The sequence below is a fragment of the Colletotrichum orchidophilum genome, assembly GCF_001831195.1.
Source record: "Colletotrichum orchidophilum strain IMI 309357 chromosome Unknown Scaffold_31.1, whole genome shotgun sequence".
NCBI classification, from domain to species: domain Eukaryota; kingdom Fungi; phylum Ascomycota; class Sordariomycetes; order Glomerellales; family Glomerellaceae; genus Colletotrichum; species Colletotrichum orchidophilum.
The window spans coordinates 97,677-115,283 of record NW_019172987.1 but is presented as its reverse complement, the minus strand read 5'-3'; the positions used below and the strand labels follow the sequence as shown (position 1 = coordinate 115,283).

General features: G+C 50.7%; 10 protein-coding genes across 10 annotated transcripts; 6 read left to right on the top strand and 4 right to left on the bottom strand.

The window, feature by feature from the left end:
• Positions 1 to 20: 20 nt before the first annotated feature.
• CORC01_04658 (aldo/keto reductase) lies at positions 21 to 1,198 on the top strand (the record flags this gene model as incomplete). The annotated part of the gene is made up of 4 exons (XM_022616305.1): positions 21 to 63; positions 135 to 173; positions 224 to 761; positions 838 to 1,198. The coding sequence occupies 4 exons, from the start codon at positions 21 to 23 to the stop codon at positions 1,196 to 1,198; spliced, it is 981 nt and encodes a 326-aa protein (XP_022477156.1).
• Positions 1,199 to 1,941: 743 nt separating this feature from the next.
• On the top strand, positions 1,942 to 2,844 carry CORC01_04657 (uncharacterized protein; the record flags this gene model as incomplete). The annotated part of the gene is made up of 2 exons (XM_022616304.1): positions 1,942 to 2,047; positions 2,120 to 2,844. The coding sequence occupies 2 exons, from the start codon at positions 1,942 to 1,944 to the stop codon at positions 2,842 to 2,844; spliced, it is 831 nt and encodes a 276-aa protein (XP_022477155.1).
• A 309-nt stretch (positions 2,845 to 3,153) lies between these two features.
• CORC01_04656 (uncharacterized protein) lies at positions 3,154 to 4,566 on the bottom strand (the record flags this gene model as incomplete). The annotated part of the gene is made up of 1 exon (XM_022616303.1): positions 3,154 to 4,566. The coding sequence occupies one exon, from the start codon at positions 4,564 to 4,566 to the stop codon at positions 3,154 to 3,156; it is 1,413 nt and encodes a 470-aa protein (XP_022477154.1).
• Positions 4,567 to 6,253: 1,687 nt separating this feature from the next.
• CORC01_04655 (p-hydroxylaminobenzoate lyase) lies at positions 6,254 to 6,891 on the top strand (the record flags this gene model as incomplete). The annotated part of the gene is made up of 2 exons (XM_022616302.1): positions 6,254 to 6,357; positions 6,429 to 6,891. 2 exons carry the CDS (start codon positions 6,254 to 6,256, stop codon positions 6,889 to 6,891), a joined length of 567 nt encoding a protein of 188 aa, XP_022477153.1.
• Positions 6,892 to 7,354: 463 nt separating this feature from the next.
• On the bottom strand, positions 7,355 to 8,065 carry CORC01_04654 (uncharacterized protein; the record flags this gene model as incomplete). Its single annotated transcript, XM_022616301.1, has 1 exon — positions 7,355 to 8,065. The coding sequence occupies one exon, from the start codon at positions 8,063 to 8,065 to the stop codon at positions 7,355 to 7,357; it is 711 nt and encodes a 236-aa protein (XP_022477152.1).
• A 2,063-nt stretch (positions 8,066 to 10,128) lies between these two features.
• Positions 10,129 to 10,717, top strand: CORC01_04653 (uncharacterized protein; the record flags this gene model as incomplete). The annotated part of the gene is made up of 2 exons (XM_022616300.1): positions 10,129 to 10,623; positions 10,700 to 10,717. 2 exons carry the CDS (start codon positions 10,129 to 10,131, stop codon positions 10,715 to 10,717), a joined length of 513 nt encoding a protein of 170 aa, XP_022477151.1.
• A 649-nt stretch (positions 10,718 to 11,366) lies between these two features.
• CORC01_04652 (uncharacterized protein) lies at positions 11,367 to 11,588 on the bottom strand (the record flags this gene model as incomplete). Its single annotated transcript, XM_022616299.1, has 1 exon — positions 11,367 to 11,588. The coding sequence occupies one exon, from the start codon at positions 11,586 to 11,588 to the stop codon at positions 11,367 to 11,369; it is 222 nt and encodes a 73-aa protein (XP_022477150.1).
• A 203-nt stretch (positions 11,589 to 11,791) lies between these two features.
• On the bottom strand, positions 11,792 to 12,277 carry CORC01_04651 (uncharacterized protein; the record flags this gene model as incomplete). The annotated part of the gene is made up of 2 exons (XM_022616298.1): positions 11,792 to 11,891; positions 11,988 to 12,277. The coding sequence occupies 2 exons, from the start codon at positions 12,275 to 12,277 to the stop codon at positions 11,792 to 11,794; spliced, it is 390 nt and encodes a 129-aa protein (XP_022477149.1).
• Positions 12,278 to 13,674: 1,397 nt separating this feature from the next.
• On the top strand, positions 13,675 to 14,082 carry CORC01_04650 (glycoside hydrolase family 43; the record flags this gene model as incomplete). Its single annotated transcript, XM_022616297.1, has 1 exon — positions 13,675 to 14,082. One exon carries the CDS (start codon positions 13,675 to 13,677, stop codon positions 14,080 to 14,082), a length of 408 nt encoding a protein of 135 aa, XP_022477148.1.
• A 1,525-nt stretch (positions 14,083 to 15,607) lies between these two features.
• On the top strand, positions 15,608 to 17,086 carry CORC01_04649 (uncharacterized protein; the record flags this gene model as incomplete). The annotated part of the gene is made up of 5 exons (XM_022616296.1): positions 15,608 to 15,805; positions 15,872 to 15,908; positions 15,967 to 16,034; positions 16,091 to 16,458; positions 16,513 to 17,086. 5 exons carry the CDS (start codon positions 15,608 to 15,610, stop codon positions 17,084 to 17,086), a joined length of 1,245 nt encoding a protein of 414 aa, XP_022477147.1.
• Positions 17,087 to 17,607: the final 521 nt, after the last annotated feature.

The window sequence follows — 17,607 nt, the reverse complement described above, 5'->3', positions numbered from 1 at the left end:
TACCGACAAGTCTATTCACCATGGCACCACCTGTCTGCACAAAGACATTCAAGCTGAACAATGGTACGCGACTGATAGCGATGAGCTACAAGGAGCATCAAATGAATACTCATGAGCTGACCAACCTCTTACAGGCCTTGAATTCCCTGCCGTTGGTCTAGGAACATGGCAAGGTGAGCAAGTCCCCCTCCCTTCCCCTTCCCACAGGTCTGACATCTCCTAGGCACCCCCGGAACGGATGACTCCAAGGCTATGGAGGAGTCCGTCATGCACGCCCTCAAGTCCGGATACCGTCACATTGACACGGCGCAACTGTACGGCGTCGAAGAAGTCGTGGGCCGGGCCATCCGCAACAGCGGTATCCCCCGCTCAGAGATCACCGTCGTCACCAAGTTCTGGGGCGATTGGCATCACGATCCCGCGACGGCGCTGCAGATCTCGCTGGACACCATGGGCCTCGACTACCTCGACGTCTTCCTCATGCACTGGCCGTGGGCCACGACGCCGGCGCCGGAGAAGAAGGTGCTGAAGAAGTGGGAGAGCCCGACCTTCATCGAGACCTGGAAGTTGATGGAGAAGCTGGTCGGTCCCAAGTGCCGGTCAATTGGCGTCAGTAACTTCATGCCAAAGGTCATGGACGAGCTGCTTGCCGAGGCCACGATCGTGCCAGCCATCAACCAGGTTGAGCTGCATGCATTCAACCCGAACCTGAAGCTGGTGCCCTATTGCAAACAGAAAGGCATCGTCGTTACGAGCTGGAGGTGAGTCACACCAATCTTTTGAATGAAGAATCGATGACGGGAAGAGAAAGGGTTGCTAAGATGCTGATTCAAACAGCACAATGGGTGGCTCGCGCCCGTCCCAAAATGACATCCTCACCCACGAGTTATTCACCAGCATCGCCAAGGCGCACGATGTGTCTGCGGGCGTCGTGTCCCTCTCCTGGTGCGTTCAGCGCGGCGTCGCAGTCATCCCAAAAAGCGCCAAAAAGGAGCGCATCGAAGAGAACATCCGCCTTGTCACACTTACCGACGAGGAGATGGACAAGATCAATGAGGCGCACAAGACGATCAAGAAGGAGAGATTCTCAAACGGGATCGCGGTGCAGCACATGGAGATTGATGGGGTGATGACCCAGCAGGGCTGGACGTACGTCGACATGGGTTACGAGGATGAGGATGGCAACTGGCTGGCGTAAGATACCAGAGAGTCTGAGTCGTCCAGATTGAATGAAAGGCATGGGGCTTCGGCACAAAAACCAGATTCCTCTTGCAGCAGAGTACAATGGTTGCACTGTGTTGACAAGACGTTTTCGTTCCGCTGACCGTGACAGCTTGTAAACTACCTCATGGATCGGCTGCCGGCATTAAACGCATAGCCAGGCCCAAGTACCCGTGACCAAAAGCACCTATAACTCTTTCTTGTCAGCGGAGTTAGAGTAAAACAGAGGCTACACTAACGCGCCCAATATAGCTGGTCCTCTCCCAACCAGATGAGAATCTTTCTGCGGGGATCTTTACTTTCTTTACAGTGTATCAGCTACTGATCAAAGGCTCATAGATGCTAAAACCTCGGATGGTTCAGATGGAAATCAAGAAAAATGTTATCTGATGGACGTACTCAATACTTGAATTCTCTCGCGTCCAAGATGAGGTGATGAGTAAATGAGCTGAGCTAAGCCAAGCCAAGCCCGGACATAGCACCGCCTGAATCGGGAGTGGACCGCTAGCGTCTGGTCGCAGCGGAAAGCATAAAGTCAGCCGTGGCAGCCTCTTTGTATTACTTCAATTTCCCCTCACTATCTACTGATGAGAAGCTTGAACAGCTGAGAAGACAATAGAATTCGCCAATATGGACGTATCACCTCAAGAACAAAAGATGTCACTGACGAAGACAGAATTCTCTGTAGTGTCAGAGATAATTCCAGTAACCTTGGGGCAAATGCCAGCGCAAAGTGAAGCTCTAGAGTCGGCAGAAGATTGGACAGGCCTGACGTCAAGTCAAGAGCGGAGGAAACTTCAAAATCGCCTCAACCAAAGAGCACGTCGTCAGTCTAGCCTGTATTCCTTGACTCATCGCAAGGTGTAGAACATAGTCTAACTGGATCATGGGTATCTAGGTAGGAGAATGAAGCATGAGACGCTTCGTCAATTACAAGGCGTGATAAACGAAACCGTAGCAGAAGCCGAATCATCCAGTCATCTGCAGAGCACGACGGGAGACGAAGGCTACGCGCTTCTTTCATGCCCAAAGAGGAGGAACGAGTTGATGATCCTCGCACAAGAGGCACGACGGAATGATTCTCTAGGAACTCCCGCGCCCCGACAACTCAGCGCCCTCGTCACGCTAAACCTGCTGACTGCTCTCTGGCGCAACACACAAATCCTGGGCTTCGACGTACACTCCATCTGTGAGGATGACTTTATCTCTCCGTTCAACCTCCAAGGCCCGGATCTCCCCTGCTACCCTCGTCAGGAACTGTCATGGCCTCCATATTTGCGTCCGACGGAAGCGCAAAAGAAGATTACGCACCATCCTTTTCTTGACGTTTTCCCGTTTCCGTCGCTGAGAGAAGCCGGCATCCGGGCCGAGGAGCTCGGTTTCTTTGACGAAGACGACTTTTGCGTCGATATATTTCATCTTGATGACAAGAAGGACAGCGTAGAGCGACCACAATTGATAGTCTGGGGCGAGTCTTGGGATCCCCGTGGCTGGAAAGTCAACGCCGCGTTCCTGCGGAAATGGGGCTGGATGGTGCGAGGTTGTCCAGAATTACTCGAGGGCACGAATTACTGGCGGCAAAGAAGGGGCGAGAAGAAAATGAATTTCAATCTCAATCGTTGACGGATTGAGTGCCTTTGTACTCGGCACATATTGTGGTATGTATTGACACTTATGAATTGGAACTTCCGTTACAAGTAATGCATGGAGTTTCCGGATGATAACGGGAGCCAAGAATAGAATGTACTTATGCGAATCAAAGCTACTAGGTCCACAGTGGTTGCGAGCCTTCTTTGGAAGATGGGATCTCTACTTAAGTATGTAAGTCATCGACATGTGACTTCGAAGAGACCGAGAAACTGATGAATCTGTGTGGTGTTGCTTGCAGGACCTCTCATAAGGGAGCTTCTTCACCCCATTTCAAACAGCCCCTCAAAACGGCTGGGCATTTGCATGCCAGAAAAGCTCACCGATAGCGTATCTGTCAGTGAGCGGCTTGACCACCTCCTTCACACAGTTCTTTTGCACCGGAACTCCCTCAAATCTCGCTGCGATCCATGCAGCAATGTCAGCTCTCGCTGCTTCCAGAACCTGCCCGTGGCCCATTTTCGGGTAGACTCTAGCGTGAACAGCGCTCTCGGGAAATGAGGTGCAAGTCTGGTTGAAGTCGTCGAGCGTTAAGTTGTTGGGCGTGATGGTGTCGATCTCGCCCGAAATCACCAACATCGGCGCCGCAATGGAGTGCGGGCCCTGACCGTTGTAACGGACAGCCCAGTCGTTGACAGCCGGATGCGTCAACCAGCTCGTATTCTTGTAGAGTTGTTCCGGAGTGAAGTCACCGACGATGGCATAGCCAGACGTGAAGCATGACTTGTCGAGGGCACCCAGGCGCTGCAAGGGGATATCTCCAAGGTAGTCCGCAACCTTGATCTGTTCAGGGAAGAGTAAAGATAAAGATTGGAGGAGGTAAACCGAGAAGGGATCGTGGGCGGCCTTTCCTTGAGCAAGCGAGAGAGAGGCGGGAATCAACTTCTGCGGCCGCAGAGCAGGGGCAGCAGCCACGGATCCGATGAACTCGCCGGCTTCCAAAAGAGCTTCTTGGTCGGGCTGAGCCAGACGCTCGTTGGTTCGCCAAGCCGTCATGCCGCCTTCGCTGTGCCCGTAGACCACCCACTTCTGTCCCAGAAGGTCGCCGATGGCCTTTCTGGCGGCAACGAGAGAATATGCGACATCGGCAACGTGGAGCCAACCGGACTCGTACATGAAGCCCTGCGGGATATCGGAACCCTGGCCGGCATAGTCGGGAGCGATGACTGCGTAGCCAGACTCGGCTAGAATGAATGGAGCTTTCCAGTCATAGTAAAGGCCCTTGTTGTTTGTGGGTGCACACAAACGGCTGCGGCCGGCGGTCCCGTGGGTCCAGACAACGGTGCGCAGCTTGTTCTCTTCGGCCGTAGCACCAGGCTTGGCAAAGGGGTTGGAGAACGGCAGGAGAACCCATGCAGATGCAGGGATTGGTTTGCGGTCAATGTCTTCGGTGACATAAAGAACCCGGGAGAGTGACAAACTGGCGGGAATGGTCCAATTTGAAGAGAGCTGCGCAGCGGGCACGTTCTCCCATCGCAGGATGTCGCCAGGCTTGGCACCGGTGAAGTTTGAAGGAGTAGAGTAGAAAGCGTCGGACACGATGTCGTTCACCCAGAGGGCGGCTTCAGCTTCGTACGTGGTCTGGATGGCGGTTTGGCAGGCTTCGTCACATCCCTTCTGGCACTCGGCATCGCAGATGGGGTCGAGGGCGCAGGCGACACCAACGAAAGCGACAGCAATGGCGACGAGAGACCTCATTTTGTTGAATGTTCTTGACTTGGAATCCAAGATTGGTCCTGCTGGATGACGAACGAGATGGAGTTGTGACCATTACCAGGACCGAGTCTTTATACAAGATCGAGGGCAGGAAGGGGGTTCATCTCAACATATGACTTTCAATGACCAATAATATGATTACAGAAGCTGGATTTATCGATCTTGAGCCTTAAACCCACACCTTCCCTACAGAATCCTACAAACCCACGCTGCCAAGCAGTCATATTAAGCATATGTACGATCTAGTGTTGTTGGTCACCCCAGCGTCGCATATAGCTTCCCCTTTCGGGATGGATCATCCGCCCCTGGTTGCAGTGCGTCTGCCCAGAATTGTGATTAAAGACCACGGCAGCCCCGGAACCAAGGTAGTCGACTCAGCTGGTTTGTCGATGAGCATTTCCAGTTGCTTTCAGCTGATTTCGGATCTTTCTAGTCTAAAGAATTCTCGGAACACTTCCAGCCCATTCCGTCTAATACTGTAAATCGTTTTTGAGCCTGAGAAGCGGACTTCGCAGATTTCATGTTGTGTCAAACAGGCATGCATTTCACACCGCCAAGCTATGTCATGTCGGCCTCCCACCGGCATCCGTTCCCAGTGAGACGGTATGAATCCACATTTAAATAAGCCAGCTTCTGATAGGTCCATCGGATTGAAAATGATCGTTTAGATCATTTTTCGTGGCATTGCATAGATACCTTGTGAACCCCATGGTGTAGCCGGTAGCCAAGAACGTTGTACGTACCTTCTTTTCTTCACATGCAATATCTTCCCCAAGCTTGAATTTCTAGGAAATCACCGAATGGCCTTGGACTAATATAAAGAATTCAATCCATTTAAAACCAACAATTCGAGAATCGATCCTACTCATACCTGTAGTGATGTAAGTGTCGATTCTCAATTTCTCATCTCCTAGTTGATACGCATACGATAGGTGCTGGTTCACAGATACAGACGCATGATCACGTCCAGCAATCCAAATTTGAGAGACTCTCTTGAATACAAACAACTACAGCGGCTTGGTTCTTTGCAATTTGCTCGTTCTTTCCCTTGTTTTTGTAATAGAAGTTTTGGCGCTCTGCTATCACTCACCTTCGAAAGAGCCAAAGAAAAAGAAACTCGTTCCATGGAATTACATCACCACACAATGCAATACAGTACACATGAATTCCGTTGAATTAGCCCGTATGTAGCCCTGAATCTTATATTCTTCGAGATTCAATGTGCCCCCGTGTTATTTTGAGATTCTGTGCTAAAGTTAGTCTACCTGTAATATTATAGTTAATATAGGTGAGGTAGTGAATTTTCCTTAGCGTAAGTCTTGTATTTGATGTTGCCAATGTGGAAAGATGGTCGAGAATTGTTTGCCAACGTGGAAATATGGTCGAGAATTGTTTTAGCCAGAAGTTTACGGTTTCGATTGCGGCAATGACACAGCCAATTATATTAGACGATCGCTTTCGTCACCGCTATGCCGATCGGTAGGCCGTGCCAGCGTCACCGAGGGAATTCAAGCAGCGCCTTTTCCCCGCACCACGTGGCATTCCGGCTTCCACCGCCGGCAAAACAAACTCGGCCCAGCCGCCGGGCGCTCGTTTTCTTCTCGAGGGCATAATACCACACTTGAACTTCCTCCTTATTTCTCAGCTCCCGTCATTTGCATATCCGAGAATGGAGAAGACAGATACGGCCGAGGTGCTGGATGTGTCTCAATGGCCCACGGCAAAAGAGTTCGTTTCTCGATGCTGCGAATTTCTGAATGAGGTACAGGACTTGTGAGTGCCTCCACCCTTGGGGTTTGCTTTGGCCAGGAACCAATCTAGTTGCTCAACCACGTCTGTTTTAGGACTCCCGGGAAAGCTCTAGAGACGCGACTCAATCAAGACTATGGACCTGGCAACCCATACTATGAAGATTTCTGCACCTACATCAAACAAGGTCTTGAGGAAGGATGGGTAGCGCAAACTGAGATCGAAGGACGCAAATACCGGCGGGGGAAGATCGCACTGCCTTCAGCTTCAACGAGATATTTCAGCATCACAACGGTCTACATGGATAGTGAAGCCGAGTTCAAGGGACAATATCACGCTCATCCGTACGGCGAGATAAATTGTGTTATTCAGCTAGATCCCGTGGCTGAACTCAAGGGAATGCAAGGCTGGCAAGGTGCTGGTTGGACTTCACCCGGACCTGGGACACATCACTATCCTGAAGTCCATAAAGGGGCCCTAGTTGCGCTCTTTTTTCTTCCTGCAGGCCGAATTTCTTATGATGCAAAGCCCGGTACACCTCAACCATTGTCAATTTGAAAGGTGAAAACAATTCGTCACCCCAGCTATTGAAGGTCGTGATAGATCATCAAACCCCATGTGTTGGGTTACTGTTTAAGATTTGAAACGAAGGTTTTCCAACGGCTCTACTCTTACCAGTTACGTCTGAAACTCGTTGAATCAAACTACTGCGAGATCACTTCGCTGGCCTCATGCTGAGACTTGCTCCATCTCGCTTGGATAGCATCCCTAGATCTATTCCGCTGTCTTGAGTATACCTTTATAGGTTTTGACAAGGAGAGAGGGGACCATACAGTCAGTGCAATAATCAATTGTATAAGGAAACTCATTGTGGAATTGAATCTTATGAATCTCAAACGAGTGACATACTAACTTAGGTAACAAATGGAAAAAGAAAAAAGAAAAAAGAAAAGACAAAAGCTCTCGAACTAAAACGTAATCCCGAAACTGGACCCGAAGCCAATGTAACAAGCGCAAAATTTCAGTTTTTCCCGTGCATCCCATTACCTTGAGAGCTACCCCCATCGCCTCTTTGCAACTTTCTTAGGTAAGGACCATTGTGCTGGCTCTGGCGTGTTGGCTTCCCACTGTTGTCATACTCAGCAGCCAAGACACAGCCGCTGTAGTGAGCACTGACTCTTGGTATTCCCATCAGGGTTCCAGAGTATGTTGCGTGAAGGCCGTTCAACTGTATGCCGCTCCCAGTCTTTATAGAACCCATATACACTGTTCTCGGGGAATCGAAGGGATTGCCCGTTGTGCGCGTTGGAGTGGAGGCACTCTGTGGCTCTACGAGTCTGTTCAGAAGATCGATGTCGTCTTCAATTTTCGGTCCGTTGTACTGGTTAACGCCGTGACCAGCATAGTTGCCATAATAGGTAGCTTCGCCTCCAAACTCTATGCCTAGATTCAAGCCCCGACGGTGTTCTTCATCAGAAAGTCCAGATTGGACCCGAGCTTTGTCTTCAGTCTGATTGGGCGTGTCATAATTTCCGTCGTAGTCGTAGTCTGACTCGTCCTCTCTTGGAAAAGATGCGTGGCTTTGATACTTGCGAGAGACCACAGCTACTGCATCGGGCGCAATTGAGACAGGCGACGTGGGAACAGAATCTTGCTGGTCGAAATCGGACGCATTTTCATTCGAGTCGGGAGGGACACGCCTGCCTTCCACATTGTTGAATGGTTTGGCCATTGTTTTGATCTCGTTATGTATTTGGTGAAGTGTTCGAGCTTCGATGTTCTGGATGACCAAAGACAAGTGAGACTTGTGCCTCTCGAGAGAACCCAACAGAGCGGCGAGATCTTTTTCTTTGAGCAAAAAGCCAATAGATCTGTGCAGACGGTTTCTGCCGAGTAGGCTCTTGAGACAGCTTTTCTCAATGAGGGCTTTCAAAGAATGAGTAATTATACCGACTTCTTGGGTCTGTAGTAGAGGATTTTGAGATATGGAGAGGGAGAGATGGTGAAGCTCTTGTAGCTGTGTCTGATAATTTTGAAGTGCCGAAGGTGCCTCTTTTATCTTTTTTGCCAGCTCTAGAAGAGAGAGGCAAGACGATGCTAGCTGGCTGGAGGCGGCTACCACCCCTACGAGCTCTGCCATGGTGATGACTTCATGAGGTCAAATCCGTGAAGAAACTTCCAGACACTCCAAAAGGATGATCAACCGCCAGATGGCGGTGAGAAGACCAAACCAATAGGTCCTTTCGCATTCATAGGTTTTGCACTTTGTTGTTATATTAGGATGGTGGTGTGGCCGACAAGTATGCGGGCAAAGATATGCTGGATGGCGATTGCTTGAACGTGGCATTCGTTGGCTAACAACTTGGGGGCCGTAAGATAATGTAGTGGTGGAAGTATGCCTGTGAAGTGCACCAGAGCCGTTTACATACCTTCATTGAACAGAGATACCTGCTTCGTTGTTGCCCAGATTGAAAGTAAGGCGACTTATCATGCAAGACTACTTGGCCAAGGGTCTTTCGGGGAAAGATGACTGAGCTCCGGAATCATATGATTCACCCACGAAGTGTCGTGAGAGGGGCTGTTTTAGGATTCATTGGGCTTCGGGAGCAGTAAAGTGAGCGACAAGGCGCGAAGGTGATTTGAGATGGTGTGGTAGATGCGATTTCTGTTCTCACCGCTCCAAGAAGCCAGCCTGACGAGCTCAGGATGGTGTAGGTAGGGCCTACAGCTACCGATAACTTATGACTGTCACAGATTTCATCAGTCTCTAGAGGAACCAGGGAGCTCAAGGCTTCATTCGGAACATACATGGCAATGGCAGTCAGAGTAATGGCTCACGCCCAGATATTCGTAAGATCAGACAACGTTTAAGATCCGACATATCAGGAAGCCTTTATCGGAACATTTTAAACAACTTGTATTTATTAAATGGCCATGAAGACTTGGGAGAGTGTCTACAATGGAAGGATATTGTTAGTAAGGCTGAGGTTACCGGAAGAACGGTTAGGCAGACTACCTCATTGTGGAGGGTGTGAGTTGTTTTTTGGGGGCGACTTTTGGGCTCATATGTGCCGCGACACTGACGGGTACGAATGCCGTATCGAACATGTTAGCAGCAGCTCCTCTTGAAGCCGACAGTTCCACAAATGAAGTGCTGCTCCTGGCCAAGATGTCACCATGTCTACATGATCATGACTACTTTACATGTGCGTACATGTAGGTAGTCCACCAACTAGACACGTCCTGATAAGTGAACGCAAGTGCCAAAAGCATCATAAACATGATTTCCATGTAAAGAAAAATGCATTTCTGGCAAGTGTGCCCATGTGGCCTACGATGTTTCGCGTCTCGCTTCTGCTTGACATCCGGGCACGGGAGCGGAGTCGTCTTTAGGGGTTCGACTGATGCCCAACATGAACATCACAGTATTCAGACTCCTTCACGACAACACCTACCGTACGCGCGAACTTGCTTGAGCTGCGCGCTTGCAGTCAGCCTTGCTTTCATTGGACATACCCTGGACACTGTGGCTTGGCGTTTCTGACCGACATGCCGATGTAGCCCCTTGCTCCGGCCGCAATGCAGCCTCGACGCGTTTCGACCAAAGACCAGCCCTCCTCGCACACCACTGAGGGCGGAAAGTTGCGTTAAAAATTATTACTCGTGCTCTGCTACGTCAAATCTGGAGCCGCAGCGCAGCTTCCTACCCACACCATCTTCCGAGTCGTGACAATTGACTGGACACAGAACCCATTCCGACGCAACCTCTTACGGCCGATTGCTCCGAGACAGGCAATGGACCGGACCAAACCATCCATTCCCCGACCATTCGAAAATCAGCAGAGGCAGAGGCCCTCGAGCTACTTGGCGTCAAACAACGTTTGCTCGCAGGCTGAGACACAGAACAATGGGCCAGTGAGGGAGTTCAATACGACGCACAACCCGGGGAATCATGGTGCCAATTCGCCGTTCGGAAATACTGGAACAATCAACTACACGCAATTTAATGGCCCTGTCAACTTCTTTGTCGAGTGGAAAGGAAACAATATTCCCACAGAGGCGGCCTCTCCGACTCCGCAGTGCCATCAAGGCGGTACTTCAGCGGACGTGTCTTCGACCGACAGATCAAATTTAACTGAGCCAGCCACCCCGCCGTTGCTCCGGCTACCTCGGCACGCATTCTTCATCCTCTTGATACCTTTCCTGGGATTTGCTATCACTCATTGGTGGTCCTCTGTTGGTGCGCGCCGTGCGACGACTTCGCTGACTTCGCCGACCTCGCCGACCAGAGTAAGTCTTCGTTGCACAATGCGAGATCTCGCCCCTTGACTTGTCTGGTACTCTGCTAATCTTCTGATCTTGCTAGACTTTCTGTCCCAATTAAGCTACGCACGTAACGCCATTAACACTGACTGCATTTGCTTCCACGCCTTCAGTCGAGTCGACGACAACGGACCTTCAAGTGCCTATTTCGATCACGACTGATCGACCATTCGCGTGGGGCCCATGCTGCCCAAGAACCTATATAGACCTGAAGTCTCAAATCTTACTGGTGCGAGACGCGTCTCTTTCTGAGTACATATGTATCAGTGCACTGACTAAAGCCCGGTAGACGATTCGTTAGCCGGCTCGGGCCTTTTCGTGGAAGCAAGTTTGCGGTTTAGCCTGTACAACAAGGACCTGGTCTTTCAAAGCTTTGGTTATTTCTTCTCAATGAGTCGTAGGCTAGTGTATTTACAGAAGCTTGCTACGCAAAGAATATGCACAGTGATGAACTCCACTACACAAATTCAGGTATAGCATGCTCTCCTTCGCAGGCCCATGGTATGGCAAAGCTTCGCTTGTGGAATTGATTCTTTGGTCAATGCTGTCCAGTTTAATCGCAGTTCATCCGCAATATCGATAACTTCTCCATCATGTACTCATTTGGAACCTGAGTAATCCCGTCTCTGGCCGTGCTCAAGGCAGCTTCCTCCCATTTGTCACATAGACGAAGCTGCTCCTGACACTTTTGCCTAATCACGGCCACGGAGTCAGCCCCAATTGGCACCCTTATCGGGAACATCTTTCCAGCTGCGAGGCCTTGCCCCTTGATCACGTCCCAAACAACCGGCGGAAGCTTTTTCACAGTAGACGGGAGGTTCGGAAATACTTCTGCTGCGATCGTTCCCACAGCCTCGCCATACAAGCCTTGGTAGTCCGTAATATTGGAGGAGGAGGTCTGTCGGCCCGTGACTTGTCGTCTCTCTTGTCATTAATACTAGTATCGACACCACCGGGCTCGAAGATGACGGCTTTGATTCCGAGATGAGCAGTCTCTTTCTGAAGGCCCTCGACGAATACTGTACAACATTCAGCCTTTTGAAGCCCACGATGCACTCAATCTTTGATGCATAAGAGACTTACGTGTGAGTGCAGCCTTGGTCATGCCGTAGTGAGCCATGAATGGGAAAGATGATCAGCCAAACCCAGCACCGATGAATCCAAAGGTGCCCGATTTCCTCTCGCGAAAGTGGGGGAGAACGGCCTGGACGACCTTCATCGCTCCGAAAAGGTTCCTGCCGAACATTTTCTGAACAAATGCTTCGCATCAGGCAAGTCGCCAGCAAGGATTCACTTCTTTGCGTGATTTTTCTATCCTCAGGGATACGTACTCCGCCTCCTCGATGGATGACAGGAGAGAGTAGCCAGCATTGCTGACAACGAAGTCGATGTGGCCGAAAATCTGGATAGCCTCTCGCACCTGGGCTTTGATATCTGCCAGCGGTGAGGTTACATTGATGTCGAAAGGGACAGCGGCATCCGACTTCTTGTCTGCCAGCCTCATTGTAGCGTTCCGACCTGTGGCGATGACCTTATCACCCCTTGCGGCGAACTGTTTCATGAGGGCGGCACCTATGCACGAGATGGTGCCCGTGATGAGCCAAACGTTTGCTTCCTGCATTGCGTCAATTGGTGATGGGTGATGTGAAAACGATGGGTCCGAGTGCAGCTGAAAGCTCAACTTGATCAATCTTTGCGTGTTTATCAGGACCGCCCTTTACATATAAGTCGCAGAGCGAATACAATCTCCGATGACAGTTTCGGAGAATTCTCACTACCGATGATCCTCGAGGAGTAAAGTGCATTAAGATACTTGATTCGTCTTACCCGTTTATGCCAGCCATCAGCGGCCCTCGGACTCCGGATCAAGCCACCGCGTCCATCAATACCCGGCCTTGAAAGTGCGCTGCGCGGGCTTCGGACCCTCATGCCAAGACGGGCCGTTCTGAGCAGCCAAGAGAACATGTCGGCGTTCCATCGGAGTTGTCTGATTTGGCGCCGCTTCTGCTGATCCTCCGCAGTAAGACAAGATTGGGCAAGTTTTTCTCACTGTTTCAAAGCTGATGGCTTAACGCTAATGGGTTTCCGGAAGATCGTCGACGATCTAGACCGTGTTGTCGGAATTCGGTGTTATTCCCCCCTTGCCTCCGTCCTCGAAACTATTTTTCATAAACAGCTACTGCGTGAAGTTTGGCAAGTCGTGAACCATTTTCTACATTGGCTGCGAATTCTGCATCAAGCCTGTCACTGTCTCACTTCTTCCAGCAAACTAGTTCACGGGAGAAGACGTGCTGACGCTTCCCACGTCCTTCGCATAAACTTCTACAGTTCTAGCGAAAACCGAGAAAGATCAGATTGGTAGCCTTCCTAGTTGACAACAGCAGCTAAACAGTTTTGCGAATGGCATGGAAGAATCGCGCGTCACTTGAGTCTCTGTCTTTTCAAAATCGCTTCCCTCAATACCTCATAATTGGGCGGTTTCAAACTCGGTTCGCAACCCTTACCTTTCAGGTTCGTGTGGATTCAAGCAGCGGTTAAACACTTGACGCTATTGGCACAGTGAGTTTAACGGATTCCGTGGAAGTCTACGCGCGCACACCCACACGATGGCATCATGAGCAAGGGGTCAGAACAAGGTTTGCAAGCGAGTTGTGGTAACCCCCGATGTTCCCCCCGCAGAGCATTGTGGCCCTCTATGGGGTATCTACCGAAAGAGGCCCGTCTTCCCCATGCACTAACCCCGTGAACGGACGCAATCACACCGTCTATGGGGGTTTGTGTCCCCACGTCGAGAGAGCTTGGCAAGACGCTACCCCGATTCAGAGATAGATGACTAGCCGCACCATAGACAAGCATCAGCGATAGGAACCTCTACGCTCTTTATTCAGATGAACTCTTTTGCGACGGAATTCAAGAACTTGATGCCAAGGGTCCGGCCTCAACTCGATCGCCTCATCGCCACTGACATGAGCATATGTACGATGTTAATTTCCAATATCCCCATTCTTTTCGCGTGGAATGAACGACACCATTGCCGCTGGTGAGTCGAGTTCAACCAAGATACCAAAGTCATCAAGCTCAGTGTCAATAGACCTTGGCCTCAATGCCTCGGGCTTCAACTGGGACAAGGCCACAAGAACCGGGAGCGGGGGTATCGTAATCTGGATGTCAAGCAACCTCATCGACTGGTCTGCTCCCACGCTGAATCGTGGAGGCCGGCACTGCCGGCATTGTATGGGCCGATGCAAAGGCCCGTTGACATGTCTTCTGGACCGCCCGACACGGGCCACCGCAACGCTCGACCGCATCGGATACACTACCTTCAAGGACTCAGTCACCTTCAGCCCGGTTCGGGACTGCTTCACTCTTGCGAATAGGCCAACTCAGTATGTGCCATTCTGCCCGTTGCAATATCCAGTCACCTAGATGGCAAGCTGGAAGCACGTCCGGCTTCCCATCTGGCTTGGAGCACACGTCTGTTACGCCGCTTACTGAGGCTCAATTGAATGCACTGAACTATAGGTTGCCTGCCTGAAGGAAATTCGGCGGGCTGTTCTGGTACGAGCGTTCACACTGTACCTATATATTGTTATTACTGCACATCGTTACCGGGGATGAAATAACGAGCAAAGGCAATGATACCTCATATGATTGTCCCCGTGTCCTTCACTTGGCTGGCATTGTCCAGTGCATCTCACTGTCGTCATCATGAAGCGAATGCTGGGTTTGATTGAATACGCTCGTTCTACTTCCACGTAAGTTCCGGATTCAGAATAGACCATGCCAATAATATCCAGCTCGCGCTTGTCAGCAACTCGAGACGCATCAGTCAATGTGGCGTCCCTTGAGCAGCCAAGTTATTCTACCACATCCTTTGAAATCGTTGTCTCCTGTTGAAAACTAGCAACGTGTTTGCTTCAAGTTATCGAGAACGCCCGTTGCGAAAGGCAGATCGTTCTACTAGTGCAGTCGCATCTCAGTAATTTTCGATCAAAGCACAAGGCCAAATTTCCATGATCGCGTTCCGGCAAAGTGCACCCGCATATTCAGTTCCAACTACCATTTTGACAGAGACAAGAGTTCGTCGTTGACCATCTGAGATCACTTCAAAAGGCGTCACCTGAGCATCAAACAGAGTCACGACTCAATACATTATCACAGGGAATCTGAGGGTTTGCTGTAGTTGGAGACTTGCATGTGAAAATACGGCTTGCAGGCCTCCCACCTCGCACTCGCCACCTTTGCAAAAGGCCACGCAGAACAGACGAGCTAGCAGTGAACTGTATCCGGTTTACCGGGAATCTAGATCCTGGCGGTTGACGCCAATCTAGTGTCGCTAGCTCTCGCCGAAGATCTCGGGGAACGGCGCCGGTGGCTTCGTGCCCCATCGTTTTCAGCCCTTCACTGGCACTGACTGGGACCTAGATGTGTGGCGCTCGACGTCCATCGCCGGCTCTGATAGGTTGTCCGATTTCGCCAGGCCAATCCACCATATCAATGGCTGGCTGTCTGCTCATGTAGATTGGCCCGATGCTGTGGGGTGGAAGGGGCTGGCTCTGGCTTTTACAACTCCAGCCGTCTGTATGTTGGCTGCTGAAGGATATTGTGGCGCGGCTGCATGCGGTGATTGGTTTCAAGATGTTATCCCCTCGATGTTTGTTCAGGTTCGCCGGACACGGCGAGTGTTAACGTCAAGGTCTATCTTGTGATATTCCACGAATTTCTTTACATTTAGTTGTCTTAAACGTGCCCGGGTCCAGACTATTTGCCCCTGGCATCCTCGCATCAGTATTCTCAATTGTCGCATTGACTTTACGGAATCTTTTCAATCCCATTTCGTTATAGAAGTCCAAAAAGTTCGAAATCATCTTGGAATCCCAGGACGGCTCTCAGGTGCTCCCCGTCACAAAAACTTCATCGACGGGGACGGGAGGGTTTGCGACGAGCCGCGATGCACAATGAAAGCTTCAGACGGCAGGCAGGGGACCCAACCCCGCCGTACACGGACGCCACCAGAGGCCCGCTACTCATTGGCATGACGGCAGGTTTTCTTGCAATTGCGTTAATTTTCGTCGTCCTACGTGTCTATGTACGGGCTTTAGTATTGAAGAAATGGGGTTTAGACGACACTCTCCTCGTCATTTCATTTGTAAGCGCCTGCATCCTATCACCTACATAGAAGCAAGAAGATTGGAAGCTGATTCGATCATGCTAGGTTTTGGCAGTATTCACCGGCACTACCTTTTCCATATGTAAGCCCGTTAAAGTGTTGCAACTTGAGTGAGGAGGCATTTGCTAATAGTTTCAAAGGCACTACCGTCGGATTAGGGAGGCATATCTGGACTGTTCCCGTGGACGTCCAACAAACGGGTCGCAGGGTTTGTGGATCCCTTTGCTGTTTGATCATGACTTGGGATGATAACATTTCTGATAGATGACAATCGCTGCAACCTTGTCCTATCACATCACCTTTATCGTGATAAAAATAGCTTTGCTTCTCCAGTACCGCCGAGTATTCGCTCATCCCAAGTTTTGCCTCGTATGCGATGTAATGCTGGGCTTTATTGCTATATTTGGCATTGCAGTGGTGGTATCATCCGTCGCCATCAGTGCTCCGACCTGGCGAGGCGACACGTTCGAGTTCGAGCGGTACAACCAGGGAGCATGGTGGATGGCAACAGCCGCGGTTCATTTAGTGACGGATATGATCATTCTCTGCATGCCGATCCCGCTTTTGAGCAGCTTGAATTTGAAAAGAGCTCAAAAGGCTGCGCTGATAGTTACTTTTGGTGTCGGATTCATGTGAGTTTGTGATCTCCCACCTCAATAGAGCTTGGCCCTGACATAGTTCCCAAGCACGACAGCCATCTCTGTCGTCAGGATGTCTACGCTCACTCATGTCTTCACAGCGGACGTGACGTGGGACGTAATCCCATCATTAATCTGGTCCGAAGTTGAGCTCTGTTGCGCAGTGATTTGCGCTTGCATACCGACACTTCGCCCTCTCCTTCGCTCCACGAGACCCACTTCCTCGCAGTACTACAATCGACAACGTTCCGAAGCAAGCGCCGAGGCGAAATTGTCTCGAAAGCGGATCAATGGGGAAGCATTTGGGAGTCACAGCCAGCAAAGCAACCAGGGCCATACGACGTTTGATGCGGATATGGAGATGGACTTGGAGGCGAACCTGGCGCCGGAAATGCCACCAGATGCGCCTCAGATCCAAAAGGGAATGAGTCAAGGGTTGACTATAGTGACAGATATCACCCCAGCGCTGGCGGCGGGAGAGTCGGATGATGGATCTGACGTATTTGGGCCGTTGGATGAGGAGGTCGCGACACCTCTGAGCCCGCCTCCCAGATCATACATCATCCCTGCGAGGCGTCTGTCTCGGTCTCGATCGTTGTCGGAATCAACTAGCGAGGGGTAAAGAGAGGAAGAAGGGGGATTTGACCTAATGGATACCAGGCCAATGCCGACAGGGCCGTGTGGCGGAGGGATATTGTGGTACATGTGTTTAGCTAGGCGTTGGGGTCAATTTTCATGTATATCATAGGAATTATCCAAGACGACAGAGTAGTAATAATCAGCCGCGAAGAGGCATCTGATGCTGCAATTGCATTCATCTTACAGATTTCATTTGTCGTCGGCGTGAGTGAGCAAGACATCAGCCTGTGGAAGAAGCATGCAGCGTAACCCTGCCCAATCATGTATTTGACAGCCGCTGGAAAGCCAATCTCACGGGCACTTTGACTGAGGCGTGTCGTGGAATGAAGAATGAATGGTTAAGGTTGTAATGGCACAGAGTTTCGACAAGGTCTCCCGGTGTGACAGTCGCTGTGAGGCTGGCGGCAGGGTTGTTTCCGGAACAAGTCCGCGGTGGACCAAATGGACCCTGAGTCAGGAACATGTGGCCTCGGCGCACCAGGTTCTTCGGGGTCTCGGTTCCGG